Genomic DNA, 18,361 nt, shown 5'->3' on the forward strand with positions numbered 1-18,361 from the left:
AAGCGCTCTACCACTGAGCTAAATCCCCAACCCACCATTTCCTTTTTACTAATGGAATATTTAAATAATCTGTGCTGACAGCTATGCACAGCCAGAACCCCAGTTCAAGCCTCCCTGTAATTATTGTCATTGGCAGCATCTGGTCAGGTCCACCCCTGGAGGGATGAAAGTATCTTATCAGAGATACCTCTGTATTCTCTAAGAACAAACAGACTTAAGCATCCAAGACCAAACAAAATAACACCTGTCTCCTGGGTCAGGTGAATAGCTTTATTTCTTGTGCAATTTAGGGTGAGACCCTCCTTTCTTACAGCCTTACTAATATTATAGACTCCTAACTTCTTACCTAACCACTTCTAGGAATGTAGTTTGAGCACACAGATTCCCTTTTCTGATGTACTAACTGATCATTAGCTTGCAGTTGACTTCCTCCTTTACCACTCCCCTTTTGGGTTATAAAAGAAAGCCTGACAGCCACTGTCTGAGGAAAATTCTTACCTGCCTTTATGACCCTGTAGGAATTCAAGCCTGGTGACCTGCCTGGAGGGGGAGGATTGCTATTGCTTGGGTTTATAACTGAATACCTCAGAGAACTTGAGAATGAAGAACTGAGGGGTATAAGGAGATTCAGAGGAGGAATTTGAGAGAGAGAGAACTTGAGGACGAGATGGAGAAAAGAGAATGGAGGAACTAGGTGGGAAAGAACTAGATTGAAGGCATTGAAGAGAGTACTAGAGGAATGAGATGGAAGATGGGGAAGTGCCAGATGGGGAGGAACAAGATGAGGGAGATAGGAGAGGAGCTAAGATGGAAAGGAACTAGATGGATAAAAACCTAGATGGGGCAGAATAATATGAGAGAATTAAGATAAAACTTAAGAGGGGACAGCAGATAAATGAGAGAAATCAGGTAAGGAAGGAGCTAGGCATGAGAACAGAATAGAAGCTGCGTAGAGAGAGAACTGACAGAATAATAAAGTGTATGGACTAAGGAGTTTCATGTACATAGATTCATTTCATATCATCAAAGATTAATTATCAGCTGGTTGTAGATCCTTCCAAGACCCTGGGAGGGGACTATCAAGGGGCTGGACCCCCATAGTCACCAATAGTCCAAAAATGGCTGTCTACCAATGGAAGGTCCAATAATAGAGTTCAGTTCACAAGGCTGGATGTCCAGCTGGTCTTCAGTACATGCCAGAATCTCTAATGCCAGGGGAAAAATGTACTAGCATGAATGAGAGCAAGTAGGCAAAGAGAGCAAGCTTCTTCCTTCTATGTCCTTTATATAGGCTGCCAGCAGGTGTGGCCCAGATTAAAGGTGAATCTTCCCACTTCAAAAAATTTAAGAACAAAATTCTTCAGATGTACCCAGCTGCTTGTGTTTTAGTTAACTGCAGATGTAGTAACGTTGACAACCAAGAACAGTCATTGCAGCAGGAAACACAAATTTCAAAACAATTATATTTATTTATATACATTCTTTTGTTTTTTGTCACTCACACTTTACCCTGTGCATAATTATCACTGCAGTTTTTGGTAACTGGCTTTTTAGATTTAGGCATTTTCAGATTTCGTATTTTCTTTAATGGCTAAATGAAGCAATCAAGAACTCCCTGATAGTTTCAGACACCCTCAGGACTGCTGGGTGGTGTCCTGAGCTGTTCTTCAGGTGTGGGACTCTCCTTACTCAAAGTCTGCAGAGTGCATCTCAAGGCTGAAAAGGCAGTGGTTTGAAAGGCACTAGGACTGCAGTTTGGATTGCCTCTTCTTGAACTTAATCCCGTGTGTTTTCTGATGCCCAATAAGGTGTGAGCTCTGAGTGAAAGCCCTCCCACACTTGGTGCACACATATGGGCGCTCCCCAGTGTGAGTTCTCTGATGCCTGGTAAGGTGGGAACTCTGGCGGAAGGCTTTCCCACATTGTTGACAATGGTAGGGCTTAGCCCCAGTATGAGTTCTCAAGTGTTGAGAGATGGCTGAGCGGTCATTGAAGGTCCTCCCACACTCTGAACACTCAAATGGTCTCTCTCCACTATGAATTCTATAGTGCTGTGTGAGGGAGGAGCTCTGAACAAATGCTTTCCCACAGGCCATACACTTGTAAGGCCGTTCTCCTGTGTGGATCTTTTTATGGACAGAAAAATACCTCGCATTCTGGAATAGTTTGCCACATTCACTGCACCGGCAAACTTGGCTCCCCTTATGGATTTTTATAAAGAATATCTGCTGAGCATGATGGCTGAGGGCTTTGTTACAGTTGTTGGCCCTCCTAGTAGTCCCCTCTTCAGAACCCTTCTGGTAAGTTTTCACATGGGGACCATATTTTATGGAAGTGTTAGTTTCCCTGCCTTTCCCTCTTTCAGAGGTCTTCAGGTGAATTTTTATATGGGGACTGTGCTTTATGGAAGTACTCATTTCCCCGACTCTTCCACCATTAGAATCCTTCTGGTTAATTCTTACATGTTTCAAGGAATTCCTGTTTCCTCGGACTTTACTCCTTTCACAGTCTTTCTGGAGAATTTTTACAGGGGAAGCACGTGCCAAGGAACTGTTCCTGTCCCTGGCTCTTCCTAACCCAGACACCATCTTGTGATTTTGTATAGCTGAACCTTGTGTCATGGACTTGCTGCTTTTCCCAATTTTACCCCATTCAGCACTTTCCTGGTGAATTTTTATAGATGCATCAGGTTCCATGGCATTGCTACTGTCCCTGACTCTGCCCCCCGCTTCAGAGCCAGTGGCTTGCTGGTAAATTTTTGCAGGTGCTATGAGTATAATGGGATCTCTGCTGTCCCCAACTTTACCCTGCTCATAACTCTGCTGAGGGTTTTTTCCAGAAGAACTATGTGTCATGGAATTGCGGCCATCTCTGACTTGGCATACCACAGAGCCCTTTTGCTGATTTCTTATGGGTGAATCTCGTGTCATGGAAATGTGTTTTTTCTTGGCTTTCCTCTTTCCAAAGCCCTTCTGGTTACTTTTTACATGCAAGTGCTTTCTAGGAAGAACTTCATCGAGTGAGTCCTGGCTTGTGTGAAGCCTAATTTGCCCCTGTGACTGGGGGCTTTCAGAGATCTCCTCCTGAGGGAGGTCGTTTTCCTCTACAACCTCCGCTTGATTTGATTCTGTGGTATGGATTTCTTGCACCTCATTTGGTGAGATATTTTCAGTAACAGTGGACTGGGTACCATTACTTGAGAAGTTTTTTGGTTTTGGGTCACGAATTGGTTCTACCATAGAACTGGGTGATTTTGGACTTAACTCTTTGTTTCCCAGTGTAGGCTCCCACCCTGAAAGAAACCAAAAGATAAGCATACTGTAGTTAAAAATGACAGAATGACAGTATAACAAACAGTATTTAAAAAATGAGATTACATCCTCTCCTCAAATAGTCATTCATTTTAGGGAATGGCTGACAAGCTCTTTAGCAGCAAAACCAGAAATAATCAATTTGGTGACTGATGGGTGAGGGGAAGGAGCTTTCTCTCATTCCCCCAGGCAAACCGAACCAGAGGCTGCCTCTGAGTACTTAAGTTTCCCTACCCATGTTGGGTCACAAGCCCAGATAAAGGTTCTGGACAGAGTAAGAGACCCTTGAGAGCACAGCCAGTCCTGACAATGGGGAGAGAGAGAGAGAGAGAGAGAGTGCGAGTCCTGAGGGGACCCTGCGGCATTCTAAATGTAAGCACGGTCTTACCCACTGAGACCAAGTTGCCCAAGGTCTCCAGCATCACATCATGATACTCAGTCCTCTGCACTGGACCCAGTAGCTGCCATTCCTCCTGATTGAAGTCCACAGCCACATCCTGGAAGGTTACTGGCTCCTGTAATGTTATGAAAATTTGGTGTTTGTCAATGTGGGCAGAACAAAGGCCACTGGGACATTATACCAGATAGGGACTCTTCTGCTTTGGTGGTTTGGTCAGAGACAAGGACTTCTCAAGCCCAAAAGAGACCCACAGGGTATTTCTCCAAAGTCTGGGTCCCAAGCTGGTAGACAGAACCCCTGATTGACAAAGAGCTACAAGAGTAGTAAGGAAGCCATATCAATCACACTAGCATCTGTGTCAAGGATGCACTGTAAGGGCAGCATCTCACCAGAGAACCTTCTCCCTCTAGAAACAGCCTTGAAGCTAGAAACACAATGAAGCCATGGTCCTTGCCTTTGGGGACAGGTCTGACCTATGTGGAGCATTCACCTATGCTGTGTCAGATTTTTATGAGCAGCTACAGATTCTGAAAGGAAGACTCTTCCACTTCACCAACTCGCCCGGATAGGGGAGGTCTTTTGCCCAGACGGAGAAGAGCCTACCTTGGGAGGAATAGAATTCAGAGCACATCTGGGATTAAGCAGTTTCTTCCCATTCACAGTAGCAGCCTTACTTGTAGCCTACTCTAGACTGAGAGCCTAGAGTTACCTGAGAGCCAACAATTTCAATCACATGCCTGAGCCAATATAAACCACTTCCAGGGCAAACAGCACTACTGCCATATACACACCACATCCTATAGCTGACAAGGCCAACATCCTGCTGCAAACATATCACCTAGTTTGTTCTGAGACACACCTGAGCTGTGTTGTTCCATCCCTAATTCCCCACTTGAGTGTTTCTGAAGGACAAGCGCTCTCTGGTTCTAACCAGGGTACAATGTGGTTCTTACAGGCCGCCTGTGGTTGCTCTGATTCTCATGTTCCTCAGCCTTGGTCCACTTACTCTTGCTTTTTGCTTTCTCTGTGGCCAGGTCACAATGTCAGGAGGCAGGGTTGCCCTTCACACTTTGGTTGCTTCAGAACTGCACTCAGTCCCAAGAACTCAGAAGGTTAAAACTGCCTATCTTGTGTGAAGCCTCAGCAAGGCTCAGTGTAGAAGGGGATATTTTAGGGGTGGGCCCCTTATAGAAAGCTGTGACCAAAAGAACAAAAGGTAAGGTCTTGCTTACCTCAGGTGGTATAGTAACTGGTAAGGTGGCCATGTCCTTCTTTTTCTCTTTCAGTCGATCAGTGGCCTCATTATGGCAGGCAAGCTGAGCTGGAGGAGACGCCACATGAAGGGATCAATGGGGTGGTAGCCTTCAGGCAGGCAGAACTGCCAAGCTCTGCAACCCTTGAGCTGTGCATATCCATGTCCCTTGATGGTCTATGTTGCCTTCTTCACTATGGATAACTAATTCCCATACCTGGAAGGGCCCAGATTGTCACCCTGCGTGGACCACTGTTTCCATCACTGACACCTTTTATTGCCTTCCCCCTCCAGCATCTGTTGCAGGCTCTAGCTTCTGAGGCAATGGCCTCACACCTTCTCCTTAGTGGTAAAGTCTGTTTCTAGTCTATAAGCCCTTATCATGCTTGTGTGGCTCCTCTTCCTTTGGTCACAGGGTATGTACTCATTTTGTGCTTCTGTCACCTTAAATAGTCCTGGCCAGTACCTACAGCCCTCCCAAGGACTCCTTCAGATCTAGCCTTCCTCATGTGTCTTTTACAATGTTGATTCTACTCCAGCCAGCATGGGGACAATGTGACTTAGGTTGCTCTACCATGCTATCACTCCACCACCGTAAATGGACTCTTGTAGACACGGGAGATCAGAGACTTTCAGAGCAACTGAAGCTTTTGCTGGAACATTTCGGAAAGACAAATCCTGTGTTTGGAAGCCTTAATGGGAATGAAGCCAGCTGAAGGCAGACAACTGAGGTATGGAAGAAAGGATAAGTTGAGGTGCTTATTGAAGTTCCTAGGTATAGATGTTCCTAGAGTTAGAATTTGGAATTTTTTCAGTAAACTTTCCTTCTTCTTGGAGCTGCTTTTAAGGTTTTATGAGTGACACCAAAGAATCCCAACTAGTACAATGACCACAAATAGTTTTCTCAGGCGTCCTCTGTGAAAGGTCAGGGTCATTAGGCTGTGACATATTAAACATAGGGTAAACTCAATTTCATCTCATAAGCACTACTGCTTTTTTGGTGTCTGTAATTGTGGTGTATGTGTGTTTGGGTGCATGCAGAGGTCAGATCTCTGGTGTCCTGCTACATCACTCTTTGTTGTATTCCATTGAGTCATGATTTCTCACGGAACTTGTAGCCAGGCTGGAGGCCAGCAAACCCTAGTCACCTTGCTGTCTCCACCTACTCTAATAGTGTGGTTACAGGCATTCATGACCATGACCCGATTTTTAAATGTAGCTTCTGGGGAGTTAAACTCCAGTTAACTGTCATTAACTGCACCCCACTCCCAAATTCTGAGGATTAAACCCAGAATGCTGTGCAGTCTAGGTAAGTGTTCTACTACTGATGATAGCCCCAGCTGTTTTCTATTTTGAGGCAGAGTCATGATAAATTGCTCACACTGGCCTTGAACTGGTGACTTGACTTGGACTCCTTGAGTATCTTAGATTATAAGCTTATACAATTAGGTCTGGCAAAATATATTAGGGTTCCAGAGACCAGAGCTCTGGCATTAGCTTCACTGGCCTAAAATCAAGACATTAACAGGGCCATGTTCTTTTGGATATAGGGAAGATCCCATTCTTTGCTTTTTCAACTTCTACAGGCTACCCAGAATTCTTGGCTCATGGCCCACTAGCACATCCATCCTGTTCCCTTTCTTCACTGTTCTAGTCCTAACAGATATCAGTGACAGAAACAGCCTCCATAAACTCCACCAGTATCCTGACCTTTCCACCATCTTATGTGTATTCACTTTGTCATACCACATCTTTTCTGCAGGACCACAGTCCTGCCTTAGTTACAACTTCATTCACAGCCCCTACAAAGAACTGGAAGGCTGGCTATGTGTCAGGGATTCAGGGATCCCAAGAGGATTTAAAAAAAAAAGCACTGCACTTGTGAGCTTCCATTGAAGCCCATAGGAGGTTTTTGTTTGGGAGAATAGGGCTAGATACCAACCACTTCAGGTTTCCATTAACTCTGACCTGGTAACATGCAGAAGACACAGATGTTTGTGGTCTGGAGTGGGGACAACCCATCCTTAAGTGGGAACAACCCTTCAGCACTCCTCATTCCTCCACAAAGCCTTAGATGTTTCTAACTTCACTATTCTATGACACTCACCATCTTCCTTAGACACTGAGGTCACATTCTCCACCAGGGTCACTGCTGCTTGGCAATCCTCTGGGCTCTGTGATTCCACCCACACCCGCAACTTCTCAGGCAGTGCATTGAGGAACTGCTCAAGCACCAGTAGCTCCAGGATATGTTTCTTTGAATGTGTACTGGGCTGCAGCCACTGGTGACACAGCTCACGAAGCTGAGACACAGCCTTCTGGGGATCATCTGACTCTTCATACTGGAAATGTCGGAACTTTTGGTGAGCGACTTCAGCGTCAGTCAAATGCTTGCTTGGTTGTTGAGATGGCTCAAGGTTACCCAGGCTCAGGTCTTCTCCACTTTCCAAATAGAGGGATTGAATCAGGGCATTCCGGGGACCGGCCACATCCTTGTTCAGTGTAAGGACCTCAACAACGTTGATCTTCATCAAGGGATTCTCATCAGGAAAGGAATTTATTCCAGGGTCCAGAGAAGGCTTCATCAAGGGACTCTCATCAGGAAAGGAATTTATTCCAGGGTCCAAAGAAGGCCCAGAAGATTCTATAAGTCAAAACCAGAGCAAAAGCTAGGCTGGGCGGCACACTCACATAATTGTTTTATACCTGGGAGCCAGGAAAAGAGGGGATCCCTGCATGTAAGAGTCTAGCCAAGTCTATATATTCAGTTCTAGGCCAACTAGAGTCACAAAGACAGATTCATCTAAAAAACAAAAACAAAAACAAGGCTGGGTATGTAGCTCAGTTGGCAGAAAATTACCTAGCATTCAGGAAGCCCTGGGTTCAATCCCTAGCAATGCATTCAAACCAGGCAATGCAATGCACACCCGTACTCCCAGCACATAGGAGATAGAGGCAGGAGGATCAGGTCAAGGTCAAGCTTGGCTACATATCAAAGTCAGGCTAGCCTGGGATACTTGAGACTCAGTTTCGTATACCTGTTTTATAGAACACAAATATTGTTTTATTCAGTACATAAGGAGCTGGCTCATTCTTATATACAAAGTACTATTATTAAGTTACATGCATTGCAGAGGACCTGTATAGATTTCCCCCATCTCCTGTATAGTTTTTTAACTTGTGTTTTATTTTGTATGTCAGTTGTTTGTATTTTGTCTAAAAAGAAGCAAAGTTCATGCACTTGCTTTTCCTTTCTGATTTTTCTTGGCCTAGGACCTAGCCCACACTAAATGCGTGCTCAACCACTGAGCTACATCAAGAGGGAATCACACTCATTTTTGAGACAGGGCAGATAACCCAGGCTGGCCTCGAACTCTATGTAGTAGAGAAGGACATTAAAATTCTGATGTTCTACTTAGCTCCTGAGGTCAGACATTACAGGAATCTACCACAATACCTGGTTTATGTGGTGCTGGGGATTCAACCCAAGGCCTTCTGCATGTTGGGTAAACACTTTGTCAACTGAGCTATATCACCAGCCCCTCTTTATGCTTTTTATTTGAGGACAGGTGCTCACTAAATTGCCCAGACTGGCCTTGAACCTGTGCCTCAGCTTCCCAAGGAGCTGGGATTATAGGCCTATAATACCAGGCCTAGCTATGTTTCTTGCTTTAAAAAAATCATTTTTTTTCTTTTTTACTTTTTCAGAGGGATGTCTCCTCCTCATCACCCCTAGAAAATATTTGCTCCAATGCTTTGTTCTTTGGTTTTAGAAATGTATTCCAGACTTTCCAGTTACCCTAGATTCTAAGTGTGGATGTTAGAGAATGGTATCAACTTAAGAGAATCATGATATACATATTTGAGACAGATGGATGGTGTAGTGGGTAGCCATTCCAACCTTGATCTGGAAGTTCCAATCCCCATTGAGGCTTCAGTAACTGTCACGCCTACAAGGCGGGGCCAAGAGAGGACCCTGAAGACCCAAGATCCGGATGCATGGGCTCTCTTGGTGCCTGGACCCTGGACGCTGGAGGTAGACCGAGCAGAATTCTCCAGAGAACACTGCTGGACTCCAACACACCTTTCCCAGACCCTGCAACCCACCTATCCCTTCACTTGTAAGTTATGCCACTAAATAAACTTCCCTTTTAACTACATGGAGTGGCCTTAATAATTTCACCAATAGGATGGTATACAGAGAGAACAAATACATTAAAGATGAGAGAAAATGTGTTCTTGAACAAAAATCAACAAACCATGCAAACACACTACTGTGTGTGGCTCTGGCCAAATACATGGCCACACCTGATTCTGGATTCTTGAACAAATTAGTAAGACTCTGAGCCCTCCTAGGTCTTTGTAACACTTGTAGCCTCAAATTTCCCTTTCCTCTCTCAAAGCTTGTACTCATAACTGAAATTATCTTTGAAGATATACCAATGTTTCTTGTGATTTCTTCAGATATTTATTCACTCCAAGCAATTCAGTCATATCACTAACAAATTGGAATGGACAGAATTATAGTAATGGTGATTGCTCTCATTCATATCATTTAATATTTAGGTCAGATAACAGAATTAGAGATGTTAGAAATTGCTTCACTACAGCTATAAATTTGTTATTCAAATTTTATGCAGGGTTTGCTTTTCTATGACCTCTGACATTTCCTTTTTCTTATTCACTGTAATTCTTTCTATTGAGTATTTTTTTTTTTACTCTCAGATAATGTAGTGGTTAAAGCTGATGACTTCCCCACAGAATACATCCAAATGTTCTTTGCCCATATGAGTCCTCTGATACAGACCACAATGAGGACTCCTACTGAAGTTTCCCACATTGTCATGCTTACAGCAATCCCCATCAGTAAATTCTTCAACGCTCAGTGGCTTCCTAATAGTGACTGTGTTCTTAAGACTAACCCTGTCACAACTGTGATGATAAATACGAGAGCCACACACGGAACTGTTTCTACGTCATGTACATTCTCATGGTTTCAGAGTTCTCAGATGCTGTTATTTGGTAGAAGAGAATTTCCAAACACAAAATTGTTATTTTTTTTTTTCCTGGGGGGGGGGGTCTAGTGTGAGTTTTCTCGAGGCAAGACTAACTTAGGTCAGAAGCTGTTCTTGCTCCAATCATATTTCTGAGATTTCTTAGAGTGAGTTCTCAGAGATTGAAAATTTCACAAAATGACTGTCATCCATGTCTTACAGACTGATATCCGGTTTTAGCCTTCTAATAGTTAAGGAGGTTCAAGATGAGCTGAAATTAGGCTTTCTCACACTAAACACATTTACAGCACACTGTCTTTTTAACCCCTCTCTCTCTCTCTCTCTCTCTCTTTCTCTCTCTCTCTCTCTCTCTCTCTCTCACACACACACACACACACACACACACACACACACACACACTATACAAAGATCCCAGAGAACAAATACATGAAGATGAGAGAAAATATGTTTTTGAACAAAAATCAACCAACCATACAAACACAGTACTGTACTAGGCTCTAGTCAAAATGTATGCTAGTTCTAAATTCTAGACTCTCAAACAAATCTATAAGGTTCTGAGCCCTCAGAGTTCTGTATATGTGAAATTCCATCATTTTTCATATATTTATTCTAAAATTTCATATAATTATTTCTTTAATTTTCTACATGTTTGTTCTAGCATGTGGACATTCTCTTAGGCTATACAAAAAATTAAATCCAGCAGTATCTGCCTCTTTCTCAAAGAAAGCACCTTTTTTCTGTAATGTAAATTCAAATATAATTTATAAACCTGTTTACTGTTTGAAAGTGTCACAATATATTTATCAGGTTCACTTCCTGCTTCATTTTTTTTTTCCTTTTTGCTTTTTTGAGACAGGGTTTTTCTATGTGTACCCCTGGTTGTCCTGGAACTCACGCTGTAGACCTGGCTGGTCTTGAACTCACAGAGATCCACCTGCCTCTGCCCCCTGAGTGTGCACCACCACCACCACCACCCAGCAAGCACAACCTAATTTAGTTTCCCATGCCTATACAGGATCTTATTCAATTCAAAGCTTTCTTGAGGATGAATGACATTTGTCTTAGTATTTATCCATTTTCTCATATTACTTCAACAACCACATTTCATGATGTCATTCTAGCTATGGTGGAAAAATGGAGAGGCATGCAAGCTGAATTGTGAAAAAGAATCCCAGCTTTTGATTTAATCTCAGTTCTGTACATCAATACGATGCACAGCATACCACTGTTGGGAGACTAGTGGAGATGTAGTATCTTATTTAATAGCAATATATGATATTCTAAAATCTCTTATTTTTTATGTGCTACCTGAACCTCTTGAAGTTCAAACACGTTTATTTGATTAGATTAGCAGAACTCCTTGGATGTGTCTAAGGTTTCTTTTCTTTTTCTTTCTTTTGGAGATGAGGACCGAAACCAGGGCCTTGTGCTTGCTAGGCAAGCGCTCTACCACTGAGCTAAATCCCCAACCCCGGTTCCTTTTCATTTGTAAGTTATTGACAGAACAAGTAGAGACATGGCACAGTTAAAAAAAGAACTTTCAAGGTGAATGCCATTAGGTAATTCTTTACATTAGTCTAAAGTTTTACTCAACATTATGTCATCATGGAGAGAAAAGGGTTCTACTTCTTAAAATGGTCTGTTTGTGGGGCCCCTAGTAGTGGGACCAGGACCTATCCCCAGTGCATGAGCTGGCTCTTTTGGAACCTATTCCCTATGCTGGGACGCCTCGCTCAGCCTTGATCCAGGGGGGAGGAGCTTGGTCCTGCCTCAACTTGATGTGCCAGGCTTTGTTGACTCCCATGGGAGGCCTTACTCTTTCTGAATGGAGAAGGAGGAGGAGTGGATGGGGGTGTCTAGAAGGGAAGTAGGGGGAGGGAATGGGAGGAGAGAAGGGAGGGGAAACTGTGGTTAGTATGTAAAACAAATAACAAAATAGTTTACATCTTTAAAATAAGTTAATTTAAAAAATTCAGGCAAAGTTTTCCTTGCATGGCAAGGCTGGGGATGTAGCCCAGTGGCAAAGTACTTGTTTAGCATATGCAAGGCCCCTGGCATCAGTCTCTAGGACCACAAAAAGAATGTTAGCAGTAAACATACAGACTATGAACAAACAGCCACAGGAAATCCCTTCCGGGCTTCCCATAAGAATTCTCAGCAGCTTTTTTTTTTGGGTCTAGTTTAGCTAATTAGATACCTATAACCACCGATTGTACCTTTGAGTCAAACACACTCCTTACTTCTCCCTAAACCTGCTACTCCTCTCCCAAGGCAGCCATTATTGTCTCACCCCTAGATGCTACTAAAGCCTCCTTTCACCACGGCTCTTTTGTCACAAACCAACCAGAGTGAGCTGTGGAAAGCCATGTCACACCATGTATCCCTCAACAATAAAAGTCACTCCTCTCACAGCTAATGTGGCCAGGTGTCTGTATGTTTTTGTATTTTGGTTTTCTACTCCTAGCCCCAAATTTGGGTCCAGGGAAGGGGGTGTGCTAAGTCAGTAATTCCAGTCCCTTTGTGTTGTGGCTAATAGTTATCACCAAAGACGGCACCAGAGAGAGATCTGATAGGTGAACAGTGCCAGAAGCAGTGGCTCTGATGCTACTTCCAGCAGAGCATATAAAAACAACGAGAAGCATCCAGTAGCACGCAGTGTGCGTTATACCCAACACATATACAGAAAAGTTGAAGACAGCAAAAACAGTGAATACCATCCAGTCATTTATGAAGATCATCACAAAAATATAACCTTACAGCAAGGCATTTCTTAAATCTATTATGTTACCACTCTGACCACCTTGGAAGATTCTGTAATGGAAATAGGAAATATTACTGATTTTCATTCGTTTCTAGCACTAGAATATTTATTCATTCAGATGAATATTGATGTGAAATAAAGCAAAATCTAACATCATGCACATCAAAACCCAGAAATTTTCCTATTAAGTTAGGCCAGATACCCACTCTTTACTTTCAGAATCATGATGTTTTATATGTGATGATGCAACTATGTAATTGTCCAAAGCAAAGAAAAAGAATTAACATAGGACTGCAGAGATGGCTCAGTGGTCGTGGTGATTTGAAGGAGACCGATACCCTTGGGCTCATATGTTTGAATACTTGGTCCCCAGTTGGTGGAACTGTTTGGGAAAGATTAGAAGTTGTGGCCTTGTCAGAGGAGGTGTGTCACTGGGAGTGTTTCAAAAGCTCATGCCAGTCCCAGTTAGCTGTCCCTCTGCCTCCTGCTTGTGGATCAGATGTGAGCTCTCAGCTATTGCTCATTCATCACACCTGCCTGCCTGTTGCCATGTTCCCCCGTGATGGTCACGTGCTACCCCTCTGAAACTGTTAGCAAGCCCCAAATGACATGGAGTTACAGGGTTTTGGAGTTGTCTTGTTTGGTTTTGATCTTGCTTTGGTCCAATATTTCCTCACTTTTCCCCCTTTGGAATGGTAAAATACATCCTGTAACATTTGTATGTTGGAAGTATGTAACTAGCCTTTCGTATTTAAAGGGGGTTACAGTTAAGAGACTGCCTTGAGCTTCAGAAGAGACTTGGAACTTTTTTGTTTTTATTTCAATTTTTGTTCATTATTAAGTACTAATTAGATTTTAGAGATCTGAGTTAGCCCCCCTTTTCCCTTCTTCTTAAATGGCGAAAGGCATGTTGCTGGCACACATAAAAATGTCTCCCCGGAAATCCCATCTGTACCTCCTGCCTAGCTATTGGCCATTCAGCTCCTCAGAGGACAGAAGAGGGTATCAGATCCCCTGGGACTGGAGTTACAGATGGTTGTGAGTCCCTGTGTGGGACTGAACTTGGGTTGTCTACAAGAACCGCCAGTATTCTAACCACTGGGCCATCTCTCCAGCTCTCAAGACTCTGACCTTTCAAAGTGTTGAGAATGTGAAAGACTATGGGGAGTTTTGGAGTTGGACTGAATGCATTTTGTATCATAATACTGCCATGGACTTATGGGGGTCAGGAAGTAGATTGGGGTGATTTGAATGAGAATGGCTCTTATAGGCTAATAATATCTGAATGTTTGGTTCCCAGTTGGTGAAACTGGAAAGGATTGGTTGTGGTCTTGATAGAGGAGGTGTGCCACTAGGGGTGGGTTTTTGAGGTTTCAAAAGCCCATGTCATTCCCAGATATCATGAGCTTTATCTTGCTTCCTGCCTGTGGATTAGGATGTATGCTCTCAGCTACTGCTCCAGCGCCATGCCTGCCTACCTGATTCCATGTTCCCCACCATGATAGTCAGGGACTCACCCTCTGAAACTGTAAGCAAGCCCTCTATTAAATTTTTTCTCTTATAAGTGGTCTTGGTCATGGCCACTTATATCTTCACAGTAACAGAAAAGTAATTAAAACACCAATGTTAAAAGAATTTATCAAGATGACAGATTCATCTGAGTAACTGTGCAAGAAAGGATTAAACAGAACAGGTAACAGTAACAATATAAGTCTAATCAAATTTAATGTACATTCTCACAGGATATTCTCAACTAACTCAGGCAAGCTGGTGTTTATTTAGAGGATTAGATGTCCAAAGACATCCAAAGTTTTATTTATTTTTTTTAAATTACAAGGGGAATGAAAATTTATTGAAGTTCACTAATATACAATAAAATGTATATAGCATTATAGTATGCACCCAGAGAGGAAAAGCGCAAAAGATCAGAGCATAAGAGCACAGAAGAGGCTTCTGTACTATGACAATAGTAATTTAGTCTATGGAAAGGTAGTGTTTCCAACAAGTAGAAAAATGAATCAGAATATGGGGCTGAAAGAACTTATGTCCACCATATACAAAGTGTAACTGGATAAACAGAATAACAACAAAAAGCAAAGTTAAAAGTGCTTGAATTCACAAAAGTATTCAGACAATATGCCTATGTGGTTAACAACACCACCAAAAAGAAAACTTAGAAGAGAAATAAAAATAGGAGCCAGCATAGTAGCACATATTTGTGACTCCAGAACTTCTAAGGTAGAAGGATGGTCAAGAATTCAGTTATGTAGTAGGTTGGAGGCCAGCCTGGGCTACATAAGACCATATCTCAAAACAAAACCAAAAAAACAACAAACCCCCAACACAAACATCACTACCACTGCACACAAATCCCAAATCCCATAACCACTGCCCCATATAAAGACTGAGGCTGAAGATGTTAGTTCAGTGATAGCATGTCTGCTCCGCTTATCATGTGAAAGGCCCTGGGCTTAATCACCAGCACCATGAAGAAATGACTGCAGATTGGAAAATAACATACTAATTACAGCATGCTACTTGAGTTCTCCATAGCTTAGAAGACATTAGTCTCAGAATAATTAGTAGGCCCATCCCTTTTGGGAACTCCCTCATGCCTGGCTCTCACCTGGAAAGATATCTTGAGGAATTTCTCTCTCCACTGGCCAGAAGTCTTCTACTTCTTCTAACTGAGATATCACATTTGGCTTGGAAAAGTGATGTTCTGCTCAAGGGAAAAGAGACAGGGCTTGCAGAGTCTGCTTAGAAAAAATGCTGTCCTGTTGTAACACTCTATGCCTTCCTTCCCCCATGCTGTCACATGATAACTTTAGGCCTTGGGCAGTGATAACTACACATCCATTCCTTTTATTGGATTTCTTGGGTTTCCTCGACAGTAGAGGAATCATAAAGTAAAAAAGAGAGAGGGGACATTCTGCAGAAGTTTTTGCTTTTTGGCTAAATGTGACAGCAGAGAAAGAACTGGTCAGGACTATCTGCATTTCTTGCTTCTGCCTAAACATAGACGTGAAGCTTGGAGCCACAGCTATACAATAACTATAGAGGACAATAAACTTCCTAAGAACCACAAAGAAATCACAATCTTTGATGATATCTCTGAGCTGTTGGATACTGACATCTCATATGCTGGAAGTGCCATAAATTTATAGCTGTCACTGCAGCTATAAATATCCCTTATAGGCTCCGCCCAGTATTCAGGGGCTCTGATGTACTGACTGGATGAAACTTTTCAGTTATACTGAAAAGCTGCCTTTTTCTTTTCACTACCAAGCTCTCCACTGCCATAACACTTCCACTCTGGTCTGTCCAGCCTAAGCTCAAGCGCAAACAGTTCAGAGGTACCACACTTTGGGAGTTAAAAAAAAAAAAAATTGGGGGAGGAGGAAGAAAGAGGTAGAGTCAAGAATAAATAACCCTCAACTTCCAATCTTCTTCCTCCTCCACCTCTGGAGTGATGGAATTACATGTGTGTGTACTACCCTCCCAAGAACCAAACACATCTTTATAAAAGTGGAGGTAGCCTTACCCACTGAAACCATGTTATTGTAGTTCTCCAGCATGATTTCCTTGTATAGGCACTTCTGTTGGAATTCCAGCTGTGCCCACTCTTCTTTGGTAAATGTCAGTGATACATCTTCAAACTTCACAGGTTCCTAAAACCCACAGGATGTTGTTCAGCCAGGGGGCTTCCTCTTCCACAGAGACAGAAAAATGGGAAGGCTGACCAAGATGACCCAGCAACATTCTACTTGTCTCATCTCAAGTTCCTTTGTGTGAGTCCTTGAGCAAACCGCTCTGACACTACTCAGGAGGACTTATGAGACCTCTGGTCTATGAAAACCTGTTCATTTCTCATTAACCAGGGCATAGGACTGTTAGTTCCCATCTACACTGCTTTTCTTGTAGGTGCAGAAAGCTAACCACGAGCCTCCTATATTCTTACACTTTCAGTTTCTCCCCCGCATCCCCAGCTTTAAAAAAAAAAGTAGAAAATAGTTGAAAAGGACTGGCGAGGTGGTTCAGTGGATAAAGGTGCTTCCTACCAAGCCTGAGTTCGAGCTTCAGGACCCACATTTTGGAAGGAGAGAAGCGATTCGGGAAGTTGTCCTCTGTCCTCTACACGCAGACAGCGGAACACACGTGCATATCCACACACAAAACAGATGTAATAAAAAACCATTTTTAATTGAAAAGCCTCAATCTGGCCTGTAGAATCCCAGTTCAGAATTTTTTCTTTTTTTTTTTATTCTAACCACCCTCCTCCCGGAACTCTACGGTATTAGAGAACAAATGTCTCACCACCAGCCGCCTCCCTCAGGGGCAGACTCAGAAGCTGAAAGAAACCTCTACTCACATGAGGCCACACTGTGGGAAGCGTGGAGGCCATACTGTCCTCAAAGTTCTCTCGCCGGAGTAGGCGGCGTGCTGAGGAAACTAAAGGTGGAAGGAGAGTTGGGGAGGCTAAGGAATGCGCCTGGAAGCTCTTTGCACCTCTGCTCTTAACCGGTCTCTCAGCAGGACATGACCAGTCCACCCCCACACTTGAAAGTGCCCAGCGAGTCCTCTCCCCGACTCCCACGCGCCTACAAGCCAGGGTCCCCTCTAACCGCGAGGGGACAGATCGTCTGATGTCCTCCAATCCAGGACGCGTTTGGTGTTCTTAACCGTGTCCTACATCCAGAGCGCGATGTCTCTCTCAGGATCCGGACCCACGACTACACAGCTCCTTCCGGGTCCGTAGAAGTGGAACCGCAAGCAAAGCCAGCTCTGGGCTCCAGAGGGTGTAAAGCAATAAAACAGAAGATGGGCGCTGTCCCCGACGGGCTTTCACGCAGCACTACGCGTGCCCGAGAAGACACAATGGCGCTAGCTAGCCCGTCGGTCGGCCCCGAACTGCGTCAGCTCACAGGTCCGGACTACAACTCCCAGACGCCCCCGCGGGCGTCGAGCCGCTGCAGTGGGCGGCGTCCGTCCCGTTGGCGGCGTCCGTCGCGTTGGCCGCGAAGGTGAAGTCCGTAGACGTGTGTTGTTGGCGGCCAGAGAACCAGGAGGAAGCCTCCGAAGGAGGATACAAAGCCGCTGAGCCCCAGTACCTCTGTGGACCGACCCCGAGCCTCGGAGAGAGTCGAACTACCTAACGGGAGTGTGAACGCGCGTGGACTAACGGGAAGTTGGGGACTGGCAAGGACCGGCAAGGGGTGGGCAGGAAGTGCTGGTGTTAGGGCGGCTGAGGGACGCTTGACATGTGGCAGAGTAGGAAGCGCCGGAAGTAGTGGACAGACTGAACACGCTATATACACTGTGTGTGTGGTGTGGTGTGGTGTGGTGTGGTGTGTGTGTGTGTGTGTGTAGTTGTGGGCGGGAGGTAGGAGAAGACAAACTCAACAGAGTTTCGTGATGGGGAGGAGAAAAGGATGCAATCTTGCCGAAGGTTCACTCCCTTAAACAGAGAGGAAGAAGGGATTAAACTATAGGAACAGAAAGTCAGCAGGCTCTGGAATTAAAAATCTACCGAAATTTCTATGAGAAGACAAGCATTTACGCCCAGATTTGTAGACTGGGCAAGGCTGTATGGTTTCGCAACTTCAAGGTTCCCGGGATGTG

General features: G+C 43.9%; 1 protein-coding gene across 2 annotated transcripts; it reads right to left on the reverse strand.

Annotated features, from left to right (window-relative positions):
• Window positions 1-1,449: 1,449 nt before the first annotated feature.
• On the reverse strand, window positions 1,450-18,069 carry Znf274 (zinc finger protein 274). 2 transcript variants are annotated; one of them, XM_059245090.1, is made up of 9 exons: window positions 17,365-18,069; window positions 17,112-17,191; window positions 16,801-16,873; window positions 16,284-16,410; window positions 15,366-15,461; window positions 7,071-7,607; window positions 4,944-5,032; window positions 3,700-3,826; window positions 1,450-3,292 (listed from the first exon to the last, which is right to left on the reverse strand). In XM_059245090.1, exons 4-9 carry the CDS (start codon window positions 16,315-16,317, stop codon window positions 1,743-1,745), a joined length of 2,433 nt encoding a protein of 810 aa, XP_059101073.1. In that variant the 5' UTR covers window positions 16,318-16,410; window positions 16,801-16,873; window positions 17,112-17,191; window positions 17,365-18,069; the 3' UTR covers window positions 1,450-1,742. The 2 variants fall into 2 exon arrangements, with proteins under 2 accessions (XP_059101073.1, XP_059101064.1); XM_059245081.1 differs by lacking the exon at window positions 16,801-16,873.
• Window positions 18,070-18,361: the final 292 nt, after the last annotated feature.

Source organism: Peromyscus eremicus, chromosome 1, assembly GCF_949786415.1.
Source record: "Peromyscus eremicus chromosome 1, PerEre_H2_v1, whole genome shotgun sequence".
In the NCBI taxonomy this organism is placed as follows: Eukaryota; Metazoa; Chordata; class Mammalia; order Rodentia; family Cricetidae; genus Peromyscus; species Peromyscus eremicus.

Coding starts and splice junctions, on each gene's coding strand:
- Znf274 (XM_059245081.1), bottom strand. CDS start 17,144: ATGGCCTCCACGCTTCCCACAGTGTGGCCTCAT. Junction 16,411..17,111: donor TTCCCACAGTGTGGCCTCAT/GTGAGTAGAGGT, acceptor TGTGGGTTTTAG/GAACCTGTGAAGTTTGAAGA. Junction 3,293..3,699: donor GGGCAACTTGGTCTCAGTGG/GTAAGACCGTGC, acceptor GGTTTCTTTCAG/GGTGGGAGCCTACACTGGGA.